Below are 24,584 nucleotides of genomic sequence, written 5' to 3' on the forward strand. Positions count from 1 at the left end.
CTGAACAGACTGACAGCAAAGCACTTGTCCTCCTGACAGCACAATCCCTTCTCCTCCAGTCTTTCCCGGAAACAGGTAACATGAGGGGCCATGGTTTTAAGGTGACTGGGGGGGGGGGGGGGAAGTACAGGGAGAATGCCAGGTGATCTCTTTACACCGAGAGTGCACAGCCTTTATGAAGATACGTTCAGAGCCCCTTTATAAGACTAAACAGGATTGGGAAAGAGAGCTTAGTTTTAGTATTTCTAGTGAGAATTGGGATAGAATTCTTCAATTAGTTAATACATCATCGTTATGTGCCAAACATTCACTAATACAATTTAAGGTTGTACATAGGGCCCATATGTCCAAGGATAAATTAGCTCATTTTTACTCTCATATAAGTCCTATTTGTGATAGATGTCATTCTGAAATTGCGTCTTTAACTCACATGTTTTGGTCGTGTTCATTTTTGGAGAAATATTGGAAAGATATTTTTGATATTATATCTGCAGTTTTGAATATTGATTTACAACCTCATCCTATTACCGCAATTTTTGGTTTACCAATGTTAGATTCACAGCATTTATCTTCTTCAGCCCGTCGAATGATTGCATTTCTAACACTGATGGCTAGAAGATCTATATTGTTGAATTGGAAAGAAATTGATCCTCCCACTGTATTTAATTGGTTCTCTCAAACTATGTTATGTTTAAATTTAGAAAAAATTAGAAGTGGTACTTTTGAGACTTCTATTAAATTTGAAAAGTTATGGAGACCATTTATTCAACATTTTCATATGATGTAATATGACCCTGTGCCAAGTACATTTGATTTCCCAGCTTTTAGCTTATGTATTTTGAGAGGACCGGAAGTGACGGCATTGATGAATACTTATTTTTGTGAGATATTATAAACAGCCCACTTTTTTTTCCTTCTCTTTTGTTTGTTTTTTTTCTTTTATATTACTTATTAGTTATAGTTATTAGATTAGATTAGTTAGTTTTGCATTATATAAATTTTTTTTGTTTTTTTCTTTCTTTTTTCTGTTTTTTTTATATTATACATTATGAAATATTTAGATTTACTATGTCCATACATATATCTTATGGCTTATGTCTTGGTAAACTCATTTATATTGTAACTATTATGTATGTTTTTTTTTCATATGTAATGGAATGTGTATGTTGGTAATTTCTTTATCAATATATCATCTGTATTCTGTCCATATTATTAATATTAATAAAAAGATTTAGAAAGAAAAGAGAGTGCACAGCCCTGCCAAGCACTGCGGTACTGCAGACAGATAGGTACGTTAGGGAAAATGAAGAAACTCTTAGGTAGGCACATAGGTGATTGAAAAATGGGGGGGGGGGGTATGTAGAAGGGTAGAGTTAGATCTGATGTACGTGCCTTATTACTTAAACCCATCACTACTAATGGTGCACAGGCCGCTGACCGCAGCTCGCCGGGGTCCACGGTCCCAGGCCATTCTTTCACATGGTCCCCAGGTGCAGCCCATCTTTGAAGATCCGAGGGATGAGACCTTTGGGGCATCACTGTCTGGTATGGGGGGGGGGGGGGCGGGGGCGCTATTGCACAAAACCAAAAGTAGCTGCAGAGGATGGGTGCTAAGCTACAAAGTGCACAGAACATCTTCAGGGAGAGGCTTCTCAGAAAGGCAGTATTCATTACTAAGGACCTCCAACACCCAGGACATGCCCTTTTCTCACTGCTACCATTAGGAAAGAGGTACAGAAGCCTGAAGGCACACACTCAGCGATTCAGGAACAGCTTCTTCCCCTCTGCCATCCGATTCCTAAATGGACATTGAACCCGTGAACACTACCTCACCTTTTTTAATATACAGTATTTCTGTTTTTTGCATGTTTTTTTAATCTATTCAATATACGTATACTGTAATTGATTTACTTATTATTATTTTTATTTTATTTATCATTTTTTTCTCTTGTATATGATGTGTTGCATTGAACTGCTGCTGCTAAGTCAACAAATTTCACGTCACATGCCGGTGATAATAAACCTGATTCTGATTCTGTTGGCATTTTTGTTTCACTGGGTTTTTACAGGATGGGGTTGCGAGCCCCAGGCCGAACCCTTCTCCCCTTACAGCCAGGCTCGGGATCATCCACGCTGGAGTTAGACTGATCTTAGGATAGGTTAAAGGTCGTGGGCTGAAGGGCCTGTACTATGCTGTAATGTTCTATGTTCCAACCAGTTAGCTGGCCTCTTCCCTGGTGTCAGTCTATTAAGTCTAAGGAAGTTCCCCATACCTTGACATTGTTTCTACAGCATGCAGAACCCACCATTCTGTGGACCGTAAAGCACAGAAACCTGCCCTTTTGGCTGACCTGACCCACAGAGTCTGGAACCCCCCCCCCACACACACACACACACACACACACACAATGCTGGAGGAACTCAGCAGGCCAGGCAGCGTCCATGGAGGGGAACAAACTGTCGATGTTTCGGGCCGAGACCCTACCCTTCATCAGGACTGGAAAGGGAGGGGGAAGAAGGTGGGGGAGGAGAGGACAACAAGGTGACAGGTGAGACCGGGTGAGGGGGAGGAGGGATGAAGTGAGAAGCTGAGAGGTGAAAGGCAGAAAAGGTAAAGGGCTGAAGAAGAGGGAATCTTACAAGGGAAGAGGAGGGACACCAGAGGGAGGTGATAGACAGGTGAGGAGAAGGGAGGAAGAGGTGGGTCTCCCCTCCCTTTTCTCTCTTTCCATTCCTCATTCTGGCTCCCCTGTTACCCCTTCTCTTCTCCTCTCCCTCAGGTGCCCCTCCTCCTTCCTCTGCTTCCTGTGGGCAGTACAGAGAAAGTGCGGTGCAGGTAAACCGTAAGGTGCAAGATCATAACGAGGTAAACTGTGAGCTCAAAGAGCATAGGATTCAAACTCAGATTCATTTACTTATCACTTGTAATCGAGATGCATCGTTTACGTTAACAACCAACACAACCCGAGGGTGTGCCGGGGAGGGGCCGCCCACAAGGTTTGCCACTCATTCCAGCACCCACATGTTCAACAGAACAAGCCCCTTTATTCTCTAACACACAGCCACACAGACAGGCCACCACCAGGCCTCTGGCCTCCTGTCGACTCGCAGACCGACAAACATTGGGCCTCTGATTTCCGGATGTGCCAACCCAGGGCTTAAACCATTAGGCCTGGACTTTCAGGCTCGTCAGGAATTTAAGTATTTGATCCTCTTGATCGACCCCAGGACTCGTGATCGCGGGTCCTGAAATACTGCTTTGGCCTCAGGTTACCATATATTATGCAAAAAGTTAAACTCCACAGTACACAGTTGTAGGGTGTATACAGTTTAAACGGATCGGCATGAATTAGATGGGCCAAAGGGACTGTTTCTGTGCTGTACTTTTCTATGACTCCATGACGTTCGTGTTTCATCATTACCCGCAAGAACCAAACAAAATGTGTGGAGGCTGAAGAATCAAACAAGATATTCACTTGATGCAATATTTATAGATCTTTGGGAATACTTAAAGTGCAGGTTGACAAGTTCTTGGTTAGTCAGGGCATCAAAGGTTATGTGGGGAAAGCAGGAGAATGGGGTTGAGAAGGATAGTAAATCAGCCTTGTTGGAATGGCGGAGGACTTGATGGGCTGAATGGCCTAATTCTGCTCCTATGTCTTATGGTCTAAATCTATGAACTGCTTCTCACTGTATGTATGACAAATGAAGCTAATCTTTGATCTTGAAAGCTCAGAGAAGTAGTATAGATGACCCATCAGCTGAGGGACGGTGGTGGTGGGGTGAAAATCCTGAACTGCCAATTCACAGAGCGGTACAAATGATCTGCGATCAGGTGCTCCAATCTGATTGCAATAGCTCATGATGTTATATTTCGGTTAATTTGATAAATCTGGAATTTAAAAGCCAGTGGTTATGAATCTGATGGACTGTCATCAAAACCCATCTGCTTTCAGGGAGGAGATCGATCCTGAGTCACACTCGACTCCAGGGCTGTAGAAAAGAATTTAACAATCCACTGCCATTCAGCCAGAGGGTGGGGAGTCTGTGGAATTCATTGCCCCAGGCGACGGTGGAGGCCAAGTCAAAGTTATCAAAGTACATATACAGGATACCACTCTGATATTCACAGGCAGCCACAAAACAAAGAAACACCATGGAACCTGTTCAAGAAAACATCAAACACGCAGTGCGGGGGAAAAAGAGAACGAATAGCGCAAACGGCAAAGAGTGAGCAAGCAACAACCAACCAGGAACGCTGTGATATTCAGTCTGGTTCAGCACAGCACCGTTACCCCACCGTGGGCTGTTGGGCCCGAGTCCACGTCGATCACCTCCATCAAAACACTCAAAAACAGCAGATAAAGAATAACCAGGATCCAGGAACACATGTGACATGAGTGTTGGGGCTCCCCAGGATAAGTCCACAGCCCTGCCGAGCAATCCTTATACTTGGACCCCAAGGCTTTCTTCTGACAGCAGCTAGCCAGAGGGAGAGGAAGACCGATTAAATGCAGGCAGACAGCACCAAACACCTGCTCACCCTCCACTCTCAACCTCGTCGACGTCAACCTTGCTCGACACCCCGATCGGAGAGAAGCAACGGAGTCGACCAAAGTGGAGGTTGATAGGTTCTTGATTAGAAAGGAAATTCATTTGCACCACGGACAACAACAAGCAAATGAACCATTTCCCGGGCATTATGCCTCGTCTCCCTCAATCCTTGGCCACTCGAAGTTCACGAGAGTCCACCCCACAGTAGTCTCCAGGTGTTCACAGAAGAGAATGAGGAATGCTCACCCTCAGGAGTGGCTTCTGGGATTCTTCACTTTTATTTATTAAAGGGGGCTGGAGTTACCCTGTTCCCATGACAATACTTATTACCAGAGGGCTTTTGATGCTCGCTGTTAAAGCTGCTATATAAATTCAGGAGTTGGTGAGAGGCTGCTGCTTTCCATAGGTGTATTGGGACTCTTATTTTGAGTCAATGGGTAGCAGAGTGCCTGAGTCAGAGGCTGCAGGTTCAAGGACCACTTCAAGGGCTCCAGAGGAAGACTACAAGAATGGCCCCAGGAATGAAAGGGTTAACATATGAGGACTGTTTGATGGCTCCAGGCCTGTACTCACTGGAGCATAAAAGAATGAGGGAGGATCTCATTGCAACCTACGAAACATTGAGAGGCCTAGACAGAGTAACGTAGGGATGATGTTTCTGATAGTGGGGGTGTCTAAGTCCAAAGGGCACAGCCTCAGAATCTGAGGGTATCTGGAGATGAGGAGAAATTTCTTTAGACGGAGGGCGGTGATAGTTTCAGATGGGTGTGGAGGCCAAGTCATTGAGTTTACTTAAAGTGGAGGTTCAGGGTGTCAAAGTTTACGAGGAGAAGGCAGGAGAATGGGGTTGAAAGGGTTAATAAGTCATCCATGGTGGATTGGCAGAGCAGAATCGATGGGCTGAGTGGACTAATTATGCTCCTTTTTTTAATAATCTAATTTAAAAAGACAGATTAATGCCAGGGATCCGGTTAACGTAACACTATAATTTGGCGTGTGGCCAAGTGGCATTCGTCTCGTGATCTGAAGGTCGCTAGTTCGAGTTATGGCTGAGGCTGCGTGTGTATCCTTGAGCAAGGCACTTAACCACACATTGTTCTGCGACGACACCGGTGCCGAGCTTTATGGTTCCTAATGCCCCTCCCTTGGACAATATCGGTGGCGTGGAGAGGGGAGGCTTTCAGTATGGATAACTGCCGGTCTTCCATAACAAAACAACCTTTGCGCCCTGGAAACTTTCCAAGGTGCAAATCCATGGTCTATCCAGACTAACAGAGGCCTACCTACATAACAGTGCAGCGTCTCAGACTCAATTCTCCTGCTGTTAGCAAGAATCCCTCGACTACGTGGGTTTCATCCGGGGTCTCCGTTTTTCCTCCCACCTTCCAAACACGTACCAGTTAGTAAGTTAATTGGTCACACAGGTGTAATCGTCAGGCGGGAAGGACCTGTTGCTGTGCTGTACCTCTAAACTGAGTAAAGATACAGTGGGAAGCTTCTCTTGCAGGCTGTCCACACAGATCAAGGTGAAGCGATAACAGAAAGCAGAGTGAAGAGTGACAGCGATGGAGAGAGTTCAGGTAACCAATAAGGTGCAAGATCATAACAAGGTCAAAAGTCCATCTTATTGTACTGATAACAGTGGGGTAGAAGCTGTCTGTGAGCCTGGTTGTATGAGCTTTCAGGCTTCTGTATCTCCTACCCAGTGGGAGAGGAGAGATGGGGGAATACCCTGAGAGGGTGGAGTCTTTGATTTTGCTGGCTGCTTTACTAAGGAAGTGTGGAATCCTGATGCAGGTCCCTGGCCAGAAACGGTGTCTGTATATTGAATTGAATTGACTTTATTACTCACAAACTTCATATAGACAAGGAGTAAAAATCTTTACATTACGTCTCCACCTAAACGTTCATCTCCTGATGCTGCCTGATGTGCTGAGTTCCTCCAGTATTTTGTGTGTGTTGCTCTGGATTTCCAGCATCTGCAGAATCTCTTGTACTTATGACAGGCAGAGATTCTTCCCCTGGGAGAAGTGGCAAGGGCTGTATTTGGCCCTCCCCAGCAAAGAGATTTCAGTGCAGGGAAAGAAACAGTTCCCCCCACGTTATTGCAAACAGAGGCAAGGTTACTAATCTAACCGGCAACCCAAAGCCAATGTCCCTTTTGTAAGGGCAGCTATCTACAGAGAGCCAGCCAGCTAGCCCTGAACCCGCCACTGGCAGGAACTGCGAGAGTCACTGAGCCGCTGTTGTTCAGAAGAGCTGACAGCTTTATTGGAAGCCCAGTCATAGGGGATAAAGGACAGTGTGCTAACCCACTGTGCTGGTCAGTGTCGCCTCCTTGCTGGTATTCACAATCACTCTGATCAGAAGCACGCAGCACTTTATAATCCATGCACGACGTAGAAGAGGCAGACAGGCTAACAAATAAAACCAGCTTCATTCTGGTTACGTGAGGTAACATACATTGGGAAGATTAAGCTGCCCCCACACAAAGAACAGATGGCCTGGACAGTGTCCTCCACAAACCTTGGTTCATTTGCTTGAGGATCAAATGGTGATGCATCAAAAAGACGCCATCCATCATCAAGGATCCCCATCGCCCAGGAATTGTTCTCCTCTCAATGCTACCATCAGAGAGGAGGCACAGAAGCCTGAAGGCACAGTCCCAATGTTTTAAGAACAGCTTCTTCCCCTCCACTATCAGATTTCTGAATGGACAATGAACCACAAACACTAACTCACTATTTTTGCTCTCTTTTCGCATTACTTATTTATATATATTAAATATTTAAAAATAAAGTGATATTAAATTAGAATAATAGTAATTATTGTAATTTATAGTATTTTTCAAGTTCAAATTGAATTGTCATACACCTGAATGCAGCCAAACGAAACAGTGTTCCTCCAGGACCAAAACGCAGTACTAACAGTCACAGTCACTGATGTATGTATGTATAGACTAAAACAACAAATTAGTCAGCAATATTAAACTGGATTCTAATTCTGATGGCGCTTCACTGCCGCTTCCCAGACTAAAGGGCTTTTATCCTGGGCGTGGAGGTTTGCCTCTCTTGTTTAAACTACCACGTTGTGGGTTCGAGTTGGAGTTCATGAACCCAAACTTGCGAACAAAACCATCGCATTGGAAGACAGCTGCTCGACCTTTGACATGAGGCTGAACTCAGGCCACATTTTGTCTTTCAGTTGGCTGCGTTGTAAAGCGGGAATATTGCAAGCTACTTTACACCCCTCCAAGGAAAGATGCACTGGTCCTTGGAGACAGTCCAGAAAAGGTTCATAAGATTGACCTCAGGGATAAATCTTGATGATAAGAGGTGTGGATAGAGGCTAATACAGGGGCAAAACTTTAATATGTGTGGTGGAAAGTACAGGGGAGAATATCAGAGGTAAGTTACTTTACACAAAGAGTGGCAAATGCCAGGGGTGGTGATAGAGGTGGATACAATAGGGACTATTCTCTGAGACAGGCACATGGATGATAGAAAAATGGAGGGTTATGTGGGAGGGAAGGGTTAGATTGACCATAGAGTAGGTAAAAGGGTCAGCACAATATCATGGGCTGAAGGGCCTGTACTGTACTGTTCTATGAAGAGCATTTGATATCTCTGGGCTTGTCGTCAATGGAGTTTGGAAATATGAGGGTGAAATCTCCTTGAAACCCACTGAATATTGAAAGGCTTGGATAGAGCCAATGCGGAGATGATACTTCCATCAGTAGCTGAGCCTACGATCTGGGGTCACAGCCTCGGAATAAAGAGACGTCCCTTCAGAACAGAGATGAGGGGAGTTTCTACAGCCAGAGGGTGCTAATCTGTGGAATTCTTTGCCACAGAAGCGGTCAAGTCATTGACCGTAGGACGATACGACACAGGAGCAGAATTAGGCCATTTGTCCCATCGCGTCTGCTCCACCATTCCATCATGAGTGAAGGCAGAGATTGATAGGTTCTTGACTGGTAAGGAGGTTAAAAGTTACGGGGAGCAGGCAGGAGAATGGGGTGAGAAAAGAGACCATGACTGAATGGGGAGTGGACTCAGTGGACTGAACGGTCGAATTCTACTCCTGTATCATGGTCTTTTATGAGCTAATGGTTTATTATTGTTCCATGACCAAGGTACAATGTCTTGTCTGAGTGCCATTCAGACAGACCAATCAATACATACTACACTGAGGTGAGAGAATGCACATTAGAGAGTTACCGAGGAAGTGCAGATCAGGCAGACAAATAAAATGCAAGGGCCAAAACGAAATAGATCAAGAGTTCAGCTTTTAGCATTTGAAAGGCCCCTTCAAAAGCCTGACAACAGTAGGACAGAAGGTGTCCTGAGCCTGGAGCTACATGCGCTCAGCATTTTGTATGCTGATGGGAGGGCGGACAAGAGAGCATGTACGTTCTCCCCGTGACAACGTGTGTTTCCTCCGGATGCTCCGGTTTCCTCCCACATTCCAAAGCCATACAGGTTGGTAGTTCAATTGGTCACATGGGTGTATTGCCTCCCTGGGCAGGGAGGTCCTGTAATTCTGTTGTATCTCTAAAATAAAGTTCATGCGAATCTCCACTAACTCTGTTGACAGTTCCTGCTGCCTCAGGAAAGCAGCCAACATAATCAAGGACCCCTGCTGGCTCAGTCATTCTCTTTTCTACCCTGCTGTTATCAGACCTTTGAATGGACCTCTCAAACAGAAAAAGACGAACACTTTTTAACTCCCAGCCTGGAGTTGCATGCTCTCAGCATTTTGTATGCTGATGGGAGGGCGGACAAGAGAGGATGTACATTCTCCCCGTGACGACGTGTGTTCTACCTCACTGTGGCCCTGCACCTTATCTGTCTACCCACACTGCACCTTCTCTGTAACCCTGACACTACATTCTGCAATCTGTTTTCTTCTTACGATCGCAGTGTAATTTTATATGGCATGGCCTGTCTGTTCAGTGAGTTCAATACCCACTGCTGTCCATAAGGAGTCTGGACGTTTTCCCATTGGCCGTGTAGGGGTGCTCCGGGTGTTCCGGTTAGGTCAATCGGTCACATGGGTTTAATTCGGCAGTGCGGGCTCGTTGGGCCAGAAGGGTCTGTTACCGATTTCCAAATAAAATAAATGAAATCTTTGTTTTGCCATTTGAAAATTTAATTTCCTATCCAGTTTGTTTAATGAGTTTAAAACGAGCAGTTGTAATCTTGTGTTCTTGCTACAGAATATGGGAGACTTGCATTTCTATACTCAGCGGCCACTTTATGAGGTACTTCCTGCACATAGTAAGGAGGCTACTGAGAGTATGTTTGTGGTCCTTCTGTTGCTGTAGCCCATCCACTTCAAGGTTTAATGTGTTATGCATTCAGACATGCTCTTCTGCACACCAACGTTGTACTATGGGACAATTTGAGTTGCTGTCATCTTCCCGTTGTCTTGAGCCAGTCTGGGCATTCTCCTCTGACTTCTCTCATTTTCACCCACACAACTGCCACTCTTTTGCTTTTCACACTATTCTCTGTAAACGCTACACTGTTGTGCGTGAAAATCCCAGGAGATGGGATGTAATATTAAAATTGTACAAGGCATAGGTGAGGCCAAATTTGGAGTATTGTGTATAGTTCTGGTCACCAAATTATAGGAAAGATGTCAACAAAATAGAGAGAGTACAAAGGAGATTTACGAGAATGTTACCTGGATTTTAGCACTTAAGTTACAGAGAAAGGTTGAACAAGTTAGGTCTTTATTTTTTGGAGGGTAGAAGGTTGAGGGGGGACTTGATAGAGGTATTTAAAATTATGAGGGGGATAGATAGAGCTGACGTGGATAGGCTTTTTCCATTGAGAGTAGGGGAAATTCAAACAAGAGGACATGAGTTGAGAGTTAAAGGGCAAAAGTTTAGGGATAACATAAGGGGCAACTTTTTTTCTCAGAGAGTGGTAGCTCTGCGGAACAAGCTTCCAGTAGAAGTGGTAGAGGCCGGTTCGATACTGTCATTTAAGAAAAAATCGGATAGGTATATGGACAGGAAAGGAATGGAGGGTTATGGGCTGAGTGCAGGTCGGTGGGACTAGGTGAGAGTAAGCGTTCGGCACAGACTAGAATTGCTGAGATGGCCTGTTTCCGTGCTGTAATTGTTATATGGTTATATGTTATATGAGATCAGCAGTTTCTGAGATACTCAAACCACCCCATCTGGCACCAACAATCATTCCACGGTCAAAGTCACTGAGATCACATTTCTTCCACTTTCTGATGTTTGGTCTGAACAGCAACTGAACCTCTTGACCGTGTTTGGTTGATCGGCTGATTAGATAGTTGCTGTGCTGTCTTTACGACAGTTATTTAGTTTATAATATTTTCGCTTAGTAATTCATTCAATAGTATTTTCTAGTTAGAATTAGAAGTGTTTAAAGTATATTCATTGCATGTAAAATATATCGGCATGCGATGACGTCACATCCGGTTTCGCCGCGTCTTGTGGGAAAGTACCGGTTTGAAATTAGCGCGAGGGTGGGGGCTTACCACGAGGCTCACCTGAGCAGAAGTAGTTTTGCAGGCATGAGAAATCACAGTGAGAGCAACGCTGTAAGTTAATAGATAATCGATATATTGAACTAAGATGTTAATGCCGATCCTGTTAGAAGTAACGACGGTAGATAATGTTTATGCTTTCGTTAGTTAAAGAGTCGCGGATAGTTTGCATGGAAGTGTATTTAAAGTAGTCAATGGAGCAGGTAAACTCTCCCTGTATACTGCACCTTAGTGTAATGTAGTTATAGTCACCTTTGCAAGTATTTACACTTGAAATGTGATATTAAGGAAGGAACAAATACTGTATCAATCTTGTATTGTTTTATCAACAGTTTTCACCATATGTTAATGTGAAGAGTGAACAGTAAATGGTTAATCTTACTGCGATCTGGTTCTTATTAACTGGTTTATCTCGACGTTAAATTCGGCGTTCGTGACACGCGAAGGAGAACGTTACAGTTGCATTACCGAGCAGGTGGGCAGGCGTACCTAATAAAGTGGCCGCTGAGTGTAGAGTTGAGCAAAAACAAATGACCAGTGGCAATAAGCCTGTCAGACAGCATCTGAAGAGGGAATTGGACAGTCAATGTTTAGGGTCAAGATTCCCCTCACTCACTCCAACCTCACCGCTTTCAGAATCAGAATCAGGTTTATTATCACCGGCATGTGATGTGAAATTTGTTAACTTAGCAGCAGCAGTTCAATGCAATACATCATCTAGAAGAGAGAAAAATAATAATAGTAATATTAATTAGAATCTTAATGTTAATTAATTAGAATCTTTATGTTCCTGTTAGGGTGAAAGGAAAGGTTAAAGGTTTGAGAGCACCATGGTTTTCAAGGGATATTAGAAATTTGGTTCAGAAAAAGAGGGATGTCTACAATAGATATAGGCAGCATGGAGTAAAGGAATTGCTCGAGGAATATAAAGAATGTAAAAGGAATCTTAAGAAAGAGATTAGAAAAGCTAAAAGAAGATACGAGGTTGGTTTGGCAAATAAGGTGAAAGTAAATCCGAAAGGTTTCTACAGTTATATTAAAAGCAATAGGATAGTGAAGGATAAAATTGGCCCCTTAGAGAATCAGAGTGGTCAGCTATGTGTGGAACCGAAGGAGATGGGAGAGATTTTGAATGATTTCTTCTCTTCGGTATTCACTAAGGAGAAGGATATTGAATTGTCTAAGGTGTGGGAAACAAGTAAGGAAGTTATGGAACCTATGACAATTAAAGAGGTGGAGGTACTGGCGCTTTTAAGAAATTTAAAAGTGGATAAATCTCCGGGTCCTGACAGGATATTCCCCAGGACCTTAAGGGAAGTTTGTGTAGAAATAGCAGGAGCTCTGACGAAGATCTTTAATATGTCATTAGAAACGGGGATTGTGCCGGAGGATTGGCGTATTGCTCATGTGGTTCCATTGTTTAAAAAGGGTTCTAGAAGGAAGCCTAGCAATTATAGACCTGTCAGTTTGACATCAGTGGTGGGTAAATTAATGGAAAGTATTCTTAGAGATAGTATTTATAATTATCTGGATAGACGGGATCTGATTAGAAGTAGCCAGCATGGATTTGTGCGTGGAAGGTCATGTTTGACAAACCTTATTGAATTTTTTGAAGAAGTTACGAGGAATGTTAACGAGGGTAAGGCAGTGGATGTAGTCTATATGGACTTCAGCAAAGCCTTTGACAAAGTTCCACATGGAAGGTTAGTTAAGAAGGTTCAGTCGTTAGGTATTAATGCTGGAGTAATAAAATGGATTCAACAGTGGCTAGATGGGAGATGCCAGAGAGTAGTGGTGGATAATTGTTTATCGGGATGGAGGCCGGTGACTAGCGGGGTGCCTCAGGGATCTGTTTTGGGCCCAATGTTGTTTGTAATATACATAAATGATCTGGATGATGGGGTGGTAAATTGGATTAGTAAGTATGCCGATGATACTAAGGTAGGAGGTGTTGTGGATAATGAGGTGGGTTTTCAAAGCTTGCAGGGAGATTTATGCCGGTTAGAAGAATGGGCTGAACGTTGGCAGATGGAGTTTAATGCTGAGAAGTGTGAGGTTCTACATTTTGGCAGGAATAATCCAAATAGAACATACAGAGTAAATGGTAGGGCATTGAGGAATGCAGAGGAACAGAGAGATCTAGGAATAACTGTGCATAGTTCCCTGAAAGTGGAGTCTCATGTAGATAGGGTGGTGAAGAGGGCTTTTGGAACGCTGGCCTTTATAAATCAAAGCATTGAGTACAGAAGTTGGGATGTAATGCTAAAGTTGTACAAGGCATTGGTAAGGCCAAATTTGGAATATTGTGTGCAGTTCTGGTCACCGAATTATAGGAAAGATATCAATAAATTAGAGAGAGTGCAGAGACGATTTACTAGGATGTTACCTGGGTTTCAGCAATTAAGTTACAGAGAAAGGTTGAACAGGTTAGGTCTCTATTCATTGGAGCGTAGAAGGTTGAGGGGGGATTTGATCGAGGTATTTAAAATTTTGAGAGGGATAGATAGAGTTGACGTGAACAGGCTGTTTCCATTGAGAGTAGGGGAGATTCAAACTAGAGGACATGATTTGAGAGTTAGGGGGCAGAAGTTTAAGGGAAACACGAGGGGGTATTTCTTTACTCAAAGAGTGATAGCTGTGTGGAATGAGCTTCCTGTAGAAGTAGTAGAGGCCAGTTCAGTTGTGTCATTTAAGGTAAAATTGGATAGGTATATGGACAGGAAAGGAGTGGAGGGTTATGGGCTGAGTGCAGGTCAGTGGGACTAGGTGAGATTAAGGGTTCGGCACGGACTAGGAGGGCCAAGATGGCCTGTTTCCGTGCTGTGATTGTTATATGTTATATGGTTATAAGCAAATCAATTACATATATTGTATAGATTCTTAAGAATGTGCAAAAACAGAAATACTATACAGTAAGTCCCGGGTTAAGAATGTCCGACTTACAGACAACTCATATTTACAAATGGACTGCTGGTGATGCATCAAAGAAAAGGAAAACATCACAATTGAAAATAAAGTGGAAATAATGAAGCGTTCGGAAAGAGGTAAAACGCCATCGGCCATTGGAAAAGCATTAGGCCATAGTTGGCCAACAATCAGAACAATTTTAAAGGATAAAGTGAAAGGCCCTGCCCAGATGAAAGCTACATTTATTACTAAGCAATGCAGTGGTTTAATTATTGGAATGGAAAGGCTATTGATAATTTGGTTAGACAATCAAACTCAGTTTAATATGCCTATTTTAGTGCAAGAAAAAGCTCGAAACATTTGACTTACTGACTCTAAATAAGAACCGTATGTACCTGTTCCGACTTACCTACAAATTCGACTTAAGGACAGACTTAGGAATGGATCTCATTCATAACCCGGGGACTGCCTGTATATTAAAAAAAGTGAGGTAGTGTCCAAAGATTCAATATCCATTTAGGAATCAGATGCAGAAGGGAAGAAGCTGTTCCTGAAGCTGTGTGCCTTCTGGCTTCTGTACCTCCTACCTGATGGTAACAGTGAGTAAGGGGCATACCCTGGGTGCTGGAGGTCTTTAATAATGGATGCTGCCTTTCTGAGACACCACTCCCCGAAGATGTCCCGGGTACTTTGTAGGCTAGTGCCCAAGATGTTGACTAGATTTGCAACCTTCCCTCTGCACCAATCCCAGCCTCGTCATCAGAGCCACAGACAGCAGAGTCTGTTGCCCTGAGACAGGAGGTGAATCGCATTACCCTGATTGGATGACTTTAGAGGCTGGGATAGTCTGGGACTGACTTCCCTGGGTGAAGGAGGCTGAGGGCTAACTTTATGAAATGATAGGAGGCAGTGATAAGTCAGAGTTTTTTCCCCAGAGTTGGGGAGTCTAAATCTGGACGGTGAGAGGGAAAGCTTGAAAGGAGAACTGAGGGGCAAATTCATCCCACGGGGGTGTGTGGATATATGGAACAAGCTGTCAGAGTAGGCGGCAGAGGAGGGTATAGTTATAATATTTAAAAGACAAAGTTCAAAGTATGTATTCTATATACAACCTTGAGATTTGTCTCCTTACAGGCAGCCACGAAACAAGAACCCCAAGAGAAACCATAAAAAGAAGGGAACTGTCAAACACCCGATGTGCAGAGAAAATGAAAACAAATCATTCAAACAATAAAAGTAAGCAAACGTATCCAAGACTGGTTTAGAAAAGTGAATCCACAGACATGAAGCCGGGCATCACAGCAGCCAGAGCAGGCCACAGCCTCAGTTCAGAGCAGAGCAGAGCCGAGTGAACGTCACAGAGCATAACTGGGCCCTCAGCTCCGGTCCTGACCCCCTGACCCCCTGACCTTTGCGATCTGGCCCAGTGCGTAAATTGATCAAACCTCAGGTCTTTCCTTGTACCTGTTCACCTTGACTCCGCCTCCGCTCACCTCGACTCCACTTCTGCCTTCACTCACCTCGGCCCTGCCTCACGTCTGCTCACTTCTCCATTGTTTGCAGTGATCGTTATTAATTGTAAAGTATTCGTTGGTTTTCTTTATTTTGTTTGCCGCCGATAAGCAGTCACTGGGTTTAAACCAGACATTTGGGCCAGGTGCATGGACTGGAGAGGTTCAGAGGGATGTGGGAGAAATGTAGGCAAATTGGATTAGCACAGGGTAGGTATCCTGGTTGGTATGGATGAGGCCAGAGTGAGATTTATTTATTTATTTATCACCCGTACATAAAAACGCACGGTGACAGGTGTCGTTTTGCATAAATGACCATCACAACCTAAGGATGTGTCGGGGGCCCCCTAGCGTGCCACAATGCTCGGCACAGCGACACAGAACAGCAAAATGAGACACATTCTTTCCTCCCCCTACCCCCCCCGCCCACACACACACACTCCTCTAACCTCAGAACAGACCTGCTGCCTCCAGCTTCCAGGCGACTCATGGGTTTGCAGTCTTCGGGCCTTCGGCTTCCTCAGTGGACTCACAGACCCAGGACTCTGCCCGCCAGACCTCAAGTTGAGCTGAAGAGCCCGCTTCTGTGCTTTGACTTTAAAATATATGTAGCCTGGAAGGGTAAAAAGGGTGTGCTGGAACAAAGAAACCATAACGTAAGACCACCAGACATAGGAGCAGAATTAGGCCACTCCGCCCATTGAGTTTGCTCCGCCATTCCATCGTGGCTGATTTATTATTCCTCTCAACACCACTCTCCCACCTTCTCTCCGTTTCCTTCGACACCTTTACTAATCAAGAACCTTAATGAGTGTGCAATACTTGATCTGCCTTTGGGGAATGAGACAAGACAGGTGACAAAAGATTGTGTAAGGGAATGCTTTGTATCTACTGATCATGAGACCATTAGCTTCAAAGTAAATAGGGAAAAAGATAGGTCTGGTCCACAGGTTAAAACTCTAAATGGGAGAAAGGCCAACTCTGATTGTATCAGAAATGACTTGGCATGTGTGGATTGGGCCAGACTGTTTTCTGGCAAAAGCATTCTTGGTTAAGTGGGAAGGCCTTCAGAAGTCAGAGTTTGCATGTGCCTGTCAGAATAAAAAGGTAAAGATATCAAGTGTGGGAACCTTGGTTTTCAGAGATATTGGGGCCCTGGTAAAGAGACAAAAGGAGGTGCGTAGCAGGTATGGGCAAGTAGGAACAAATGAGGTGCTTATGGAGTGTAAGAAATGCAGAGGACACTTAAGAAGGGTGAAAAGAAGGCATCAGTGGGCCCTAGCGGACAAGGTGAAGGAGAATCCCAAGGGAATCTACAGTTACATTAAGAGCAAAAGGATTGCACGTATCACAATTGGTCCTGTGGGAGATAAGAATGGCAATTCATATGTGGAACCAAAACAGATGGGGGGAGATCTTAAATACATTCTTTGCAGCAATATTTACTCAGGAGATGGACACAGAGTCTATAGAAGGAGGCAAAGCAGCACCAACTTCATGGTCCCTACACAGATTACAGAGGAGGAGGTGTTTGCTGTCGAGGCAAATCAGGGTGGATAAATCCCCAGGGCCTGACGAGATGCTCCTTCAGACCCTACAGGAATTGCTGGGACACTAGCGTAGATATTTAAAACATCCTTAACGATAGGTAAGGTACCAGAGGATTGGAGGATAACCAACGTTGTTCTGTCATTTAAGAAAGGCTCTGAACATAAATCACAAAATTATAGGCCAGTGAATCTGACATCAGTTGTGAGAAAGTCATTGGAAGGTATTCTAAGGGACCAGATATGTAACTATTTGGATAGACATGGACTGAACAAGGACAGTCAGCATGGCTTTGTGTATGGTGGGTCATATCTAACCAATCTTACCGAATTTTTTGAGGAAATTATCAGGAAAGTGGATGAAGGCACTGCAGTGGATGTTGTCTACATGGACTTTAGCAAGGAATTTAACAAGGTCCCGCATGGGAGGTTGGTCAAGAAGGTTCAGTCGCTTGGCTTTTAAGATGAGGTGGTAACTTGGATTAGACATTGGCTTTGTGGGAGGAGCCAGAGAGTGGTAGTAGATGGTTGCTTCTCTGACTGGAGGCCTGTGTCCGGTGGAGTGTCATAGGGAACAGTAGTGGGTCCATTGTTGTTTGTCATCTATATCAACGATCTGGATGATAACGCAGTTAGCTGAATCAGCAAGTTGGCGGATGACACCAAGATTGGGGTGTAGTGGACAGCAAGGAAGACTATCTTGGTTTGCAGAGGGATCTGGGCCCCCTGGAAAAATGGCCTGAAAATGGCAGATGGAATTTAATGCAGTTAGGTGCAAGGTATTACACTTCAGAATGGCGGTGCAGCCTCGAAGGGCCGAATGGTCTACTTCTGCACCTATTGTCCACCCAGGGCAGGTCTTACACAGCAAACAGTGAGGAGTGTGATAGAATAAAGGGATCTCGGAACACAGATCCATAATTCGTTGAAAGTGGCGTCACAGGTTGATAAGCCTTCATAGATCAAAGTATTGAGCACAGGAGATGGATGTTGTATTGAAGTTGTACAAGACATTGGTGAGGACTAGCATGGAGTATTGTGTGGAGTTTTGGTCACCTACCTACAGGAAAGATGTAAACAAGATTGAAAGAGTACAGAGAAAGTTTACAAGGATGTTGCCTGGAGGAAAGATTGAATAGGTTTGGAATGTAGAAGGTTGAGAGGAGATTTGATAGAGGTATGCAAAATTATGAGGGGTGTCGATAAGGTAAATGCAGACAGGCTTTTCCCACTGAGGTTGCATGGCACTACAACTGGAGGTTATGGGTTAAGGGTGAAAGGTGAAAAGTTTACTCAAAGGGTTATAAGAGTGTGGAATAAGGGGACAGTGCAAGTGGTGCATGTGAGCTTGATTTCAACGCTTAGGCGAAGTTTGGATAGTTACATGGGTGGTAGAGGTATGGAGGGCTATGGTGGTGCCGGTGCAGGTTGATGGGAGTAGGCAGTTTAAATGGGTTTGGCATGGACTAGTTGGGCTGAATGCTGCACATTTCTAAGACTCTAACCTATCAACCTCCACTTTAAATATACCCATTGACTTGGCCTCCACAGCTGTCTGTGACAATGCATTCCACAGATTCAACACGCACTGGCTAAAGAAATTCCTCCTCATCTCTGATCTGAAAGGACATAATTGTATTCTGAGGCGGTGCCGCCTTGTCCTAGATTCCTCACTATAGTAAACATCCTCTGCATGATCACTCTGTCTAGGCTTTTCAATGTTCAATAGGTTTCAATGCGATCCCCTCTCATTCTTCTAAACTCCAGGCCCAGAGCCATCAAGCGCTCCTCATACCTTAACCCTTTCATTCCTAGGATAATTCCCGTGAACCTCCTCTGAACCATCTCCAATGCCAGCACATTCTCTTAGATGAGGGGTGCCACACTGTTGTAACGGTTGGCAGGGTGATTTTACATTTTGGGGCATCAGAGTATGGAGTTCAACGCCTGAATCCTCTGTAAGGAGTCAGTACATCCTTCCTGCGAAATGCATGGGTTTTCTCCAGGTGCTACAGCTTCTTCCCACAGTCCAAAGCCGTACCAGTTAGTAGATTAATTGGTGATTGTAAATTGCCCCGTGATTAGCTTAGGGCTAATTGGGGGTGCGTGAGGATTTCTGGGTGGTGTGTTTCAAAACGCCGATTCCATGGGGTACCTCGAAATAAACTGCTCACAATACTCCCTAGTGCAGCCTGACCAAAGCCTCAGCATCACATCCTTGCTTTTATATTCCAGTCCTCTTGAAATAATGCGAACATCACATTTGTCTTCCTCACCACAGACTCAACCTGCAGGTTAACCTTTAGGATATCCTGCAGGTCAACTCCCAAGTCCCTTTGCACCTCTGAATTCACTCCCCATTTGGAAAATAGGCTGTGCCTTTATTCCCTGTAACAAAGCGCATGACCGTCACTGCTTGACACTGTATTCCTGATGCACCATCAATAACTCTCAGAGACGTGAGGCGAGAGATAGGCTTTTATTAGCTGGAAGAGAGCACTATCAGCAGCAAGAGACCATCACACAACATCCTGGAGACTGAGGGAGGAGCAGTGCCTCTAATCGCCTTTATACAGGGGTATGTGGGAGGAGCCACAGGAGCAGTCAGCCGGGGGGGGCGTGTCCAGTCAGGTATACGTAGTTCACCACAATTCCATCTGCAAGTTCTTTCCCCATTCTCCAGCAGACTTCTTACTTCCTCAACACTACCTTCCCCTCGATCTATCTCCGTATCATGTGGGTGAATAATTGATAGTCTAACTCGCACAAACAACAACACAGCCATTATTACCAGCTGTCTCCCAGGTGGCGAATGCTATCGAGTGTCGTCACAAGTCTATTTAAGGGAGCCTATTCCAACTCTGCAACATGAGCCTCAGTGATATTTTCCACTATTATGTAATGCTCACAGCTCATTGCCTCCAGTGAGGGAAGAGACTACAGGATGCACCTTACTGTCTGGCAATATTCACTCAACAAATCATTCAGTGCTGATTTCAGCTGACATCTTCGTGATAAACTATTATTGGTTATTTGAACTGCTGTAGTAGTCACAAGAGACAAGGTCTGAGGGTAATGTGATCCATATGAATGTGCAGATATGTTGGATCAGGGTGTACAATTGTTACTTTTCTTGTAGTTTAACTTCCCTGTGCTTATAATCACTTATATATACTTATTCAGTAACTTACTTACTGCCTGTCACACCCTTGGCATCTAGGGCAGTAATGAAGGTTCTTCATCTCTGTATAGAAGAGATCTCCATCTCTTCATTGCTGTTTCCTTAATGATTGTTTCTTGACCAGTCAGGGTTGTTCACCCTGAGCTGAACCTTTGAACCCAGAGGAGTGGTGACCCAGTCCTAGTCTGTCCTCTCTCCTTTGACCTGTTTGACATGGGTGACCCTACCAAGAGCCAAAGCACAAGGCCCTGACTCCAGCCAACACAGCTCTCCAGGTCATTGAGGCACGCAAGCCTCCAAACCCTACGACAAGGTTGTGGTGCTCTTGGAGGAACTGTTCGGTAGCTTTTCTATTAATTGTAGTATCGCTGGTTCTGTATTCCCTAGAAGCTTCTCAGTTTTCCTGCAGAATACTATAGGTCGGTTGTCATCTCTAGAAAGTTGTTATCTCCAGTCTGTGTAGGAGACAACCACAACTTTGGCAACAAACACAGAATCCTGGAGGACCTCAGCAGGACTGGCAGCATCTACAGAGGGGAATAAGCAGTCGACGGTTGGGGCCAACCCTCAGCAGGCCAGGCAGCATCTACAGAGGGGAATAAGCAGTCGACGGTTGGAGCCAACCCTCAGCAGGACTGGCAGCATCTACAGAGGGGAATAAGCAGTCGACGGTTGGGGCCAACCCTCAGCAGGCCAGGCAGCATCTACAGAGGGGAATAAGCAGTCGATGGTTGGGGCCAACCCTCAGCAGGACTGGCAGCATCTACAGAGGGGAATAAGCAGTCGATGGTTGGGGCCAACCCTCAGCAGGCCTGTAAAGGAAGGAGGAAGTCAGAATAAGAGGGAGGGGAAGGAATACAGGTTGGCAAGGTGATAGATGAGACCAAGTGAGGTGGGGGGGGGGAATGGCAGGTGAGTTGGGGAGGGAGATGAAGTAAGAAACGGAGCTGATGGGTGGATTGGGTAAAAGACTGGAGAAGAAGGAATCTAAAAGGAGAGGAGAGTGGACCATGGGAGAAAGGGAAGGAGGAGGGGTCACTAATGCAGGCAATGAGCAGCTGAGGAGGGGTAAGAGGGAACCAGAATGGGGAATGGAAAAAGAGAAGGGGGTGGGGGGGGAGGAAATTACTGGAAGTTCAGAGAAATTGTTGTTCATGCCATCAGGTTGGAGGCTACTCAGATGGAATATGAGGTGCTGTCTTTTTGTCCTTTGTTCGGGTTACGCTTAACAAAAAACAACAATCTCCAAGCAGCATGCCTCATTCTGGAATTCGGAACTTCTGGGTCAATGTCAACAGATCAGAAAGGGAAGACAGCAGGCCAGTAAGGAGTCTTCAATAGATGCAAAGAATGGCCACACCTATGCTAAATGGACAGACGGCACCCTCACCCCTGAGCACTCCACTCTTTGGCCTGGTGACATTGAGCGTTTGCAAGGCTGTCATGTCGAGGTGAACGTATTCCAAGAGCTTTTATCACATGACCACCTACCTCCAGTTGTCCCACTCTCCTGCCATTGGCTACTTGGCAAGCTTATCCTTGTCCCTGCACAACCAATTGGAAGGCAAAAAAGGACCTGTCAGCACCCGATTGGATGAATCCTGTCTATTAGACTCCATTTCACTTGGTTCCAATATTTTCATAACTAAAGCATAAACCTGTTCAAAGCAAATGAGAAACATGCACACAATTTCTTTTCATGTCCCTGGTGACTTCCTTCCCTGTTCTGCACTTGGCAGTTTCCTGGAAATTAATATTTAATCCTTCAGGACTCAGGGGAAACTTTAAACATATTTTTTCACTCATTATTTATTACCTATCCCTACTATGTAATTTCACGGGCACTTGAGAGTCTGGAGTTACTTACAGACCAGGCCAGAAGATCTCCTTCATTAAAGGGTATTAGTCAACTACGTTTTTTTTTAATCAACTCATTATTAGCTGCTATGTATTTTAAAAACAAACCCTGGTTTATCGAACTAAACTGAAGCTCCCTGTCTGTATCAGATCAGTTGAGAGTGACCATTTGGTTCTTGAACTAAACCTAAACAACCATTTTCACTAGAGAATAGGCGAGGCCAAAGTTTGAGGCCTAATGTTTGGGGTCCCATCAACGATGAGACTCGAGTTCGAGACTGTGTGTTTGGGGTCCTGTCATCAGCGAGACTAGAGATCAAAGCCTAGAGTTTGGGTTGTCATGGCGAGACTGGATTTCGAGGCCGAGTGTTTGGGGAACCATTGATGACAATTCTGGAGTTCGAGGACTAGTGTTCTAATGATCATCATGTCCTGGAATCATGCCAAGGACTGAGACTGAGAGTAGAATCACAAGTCCGGAAATAAAGACCCATTGGCTGGATCTGAGTCTTATGAAGCTCTGCTTGGGTTGTTGTGGCAAGACTGGAGTTCAAGGCCTAGTGCTTCAGGTGCAGTCATTGGCGAGACTGGAGTTTGAGGCCTAGTGCTGGGGGTCCTGTCATCGGTGAGACTGGATTTTGAGGCCTAGTGTTTGGGGAACCATTGATGGCAAGTCTGGAGTTCGAGGACTAGTGTTCCAATGATCAGCATGTCCTGGAATCATGCCAAGGACTGAGGCTGAGAGTAGAATCACAAGTCCGGAAATAAAGACCCATTGGCTGGATCTGAGTCTATGAAGCTCTGTGAACTCTGTGAAGCCACTGAAGAGGTTGAATCTCATTCTGAGTCTGAGTCTGCTGGATACTGGAATCCTGTCCTGGGATTAGAGTGCTTTGTATGTGCGTGGATGGGAGGGAGGAATGGGGGCTTGTTTTGCTGTTGATATTTTGTTGTGTTCTGGGCGTGCTCTGTTGGTGACAGAGTGTGTGGTGACACTCATAGGCTGCTCCCTCGGGAGTGTTGGTTGTTAATGCAAATGGCACATTTGATTGTGTGTTTCAATGTCCACGTGATAAATAAACTTGAACCTCAAATCCTCTTCTTGTGGGAGTTGTGTCTCTGATGCTATGTGCCCGTGATACTGCTACAAACATGTTTCTCGTTGCACTTGTGAGTACACGTATTACATCTGTGCACGCAGAAGTCCCACACCACCAGGTTCAGAGGGAAAGATTGATTTAAAATTTTTGTTTATTTATTTTGAGATACAGCACGGTGCCAGGCCCTTCTAGCTCAATGGGCCTGCAGCCCCCAGTTACACCCATGTGACCAATTAACCTCTAACCCTAGACACTGGGCCTCCAACCCCTGCCCCGCATTGCACGGGAGGAAACCAGAGCACCTGGAGCAAACCCGTGTGGTCACAAGGAGGATGTATAGACAGTAGGAATTGAACCCGGGACACTATTACCGTAATAGCGATACGCCATCGCATTGCCTTGTTAGAAATCTTGCATTGTCCCCACTGTCTGGGAAGCTGTAGCCCTTTGACAATAAGCTCGTGAGCAGGGTTACCAGTCCAGGGACATAGGCACAATGCAGTTATCCTCGACGACCCTTTGCCCAGCGTTCTGAGTCCAGTCAGCTGCTCCTGGTCATATTCCTCAGCTAATCACCTCACCTCTGTTTCCCAAGGGTTGGGGAGCCAAGAGCTATGGGGGGGGGGGGGGGCATGGGTTTAAGGTGAGAGGAGAGAGATTTAATAAGAATCTGAGGGGTAGCTTCCTCACCCGGACGGTGGTCTTGGAACAAGCTGAGTGGTAGAAGTGAAAACACGACAACGTTTAAGACGATTGGGCTTGGAAAGGTTTCGAGGGATTTGGGTTAAATGGGACCGGCTCAGTATGGATGAGCTGGTCTGAAGGGCTTTATTATTACTGTTGTTCTTTACCTTATTGTTTGCTTTGTTCTGCATTGGATCCAGAGTAACAATTATTTCATTCTCTTTTACACGTGCGAACTGGAAAGGATGTTGAGCAATCTTCAAACCTGTATGGTTTATGGGTTGCACATTCCTTGGCTCTCAAGGCTGACAGGTTTGTGGCTGATTTGTTTGAAGCCCTGAGCTCTGAAATTCCTATCCCCACCATCTTCTCTTCTTTCTAGTCACTGCTTCAACCAGCCACATGGAGAAAGCTTTGGGTCACCTATGTTGGCATTGGACCGGCAGTCCCAAGCAAAACAATGCATTTCGGTAGTTTTTGATGTAAAATATGTGACAAAGAAACCTAATCTTTTTTACCTTATCATGCATCTTATTGTTTGTCTGCACTGTAACACCATCTTTTGCATTCTGTTGTTGTTTTCGTGTGTACTACCTCGACGCACGGTTGTAATGAATTGACAGCACACAAAGTTTTTCACTGGACTTCAGTATTTCTGACAGCAATAAAGAAATTTACCAGTTCTGAGGCACAAGACATTCTGCGGACAATGGAA

The 24,584-nt window shown here is 44.8% G+C and overlaps 1 protein-coding gene across 5 annotated transcripts in view; it reads right to left on the reverse strand.

Annotated features, from left to right (window-relative positions):
* Positions 1–4,431: 4,431 nt before the first annotated feature.
* The window catches only part of nxn (nucleoredoxin), a 173,145-nt gene continuing 152,992 nt past the window's right edge, over positions 4,432–24,584 (reverse strand). Inside the window, exons 8-9 of one of the 5 annotated variants that reach the window (XM_059973546.1) lie at positions 15,950–16,135; positions 4,432–4,482 (exon numbers count right to left, since the gene is read on the reverse strand). In XM_059973546.1, coding sequence (XP_059829529.1) covers positions 4,447–4,482; positions 15,950–16,135 — 222 coding nt within the window. In that variant the 3' untranslated portion in view covers positions 4,432–4,446. Of the gene's footprint in view, positions 4,483–11,748; positions 11,800–14,425; positions 14,459–15,949; positions 16,136–24,584 lie in introns of those variants that run through there. The other 4 variants (XM_059973547.1, XM_059973545.1, XM_059973551.1 and 1 more) reach the window with 4 other exon arrangements.

Source organism: Hypanus sabinus, chromosome 6 (assembly GCF_030144855.1).
Source record: "Hypanus sabinus isolate sHypSab1 chromosome 6, sHypSab1.hap1, whole genome shotgun sequence".
Classification (NCBI taxonomy): Eukaryota; Metazoa; Chordata; class Chondrichthyes; order Myliobatiformes; family Dasyatidae; genus Hypanus; species Hypanus sabinus.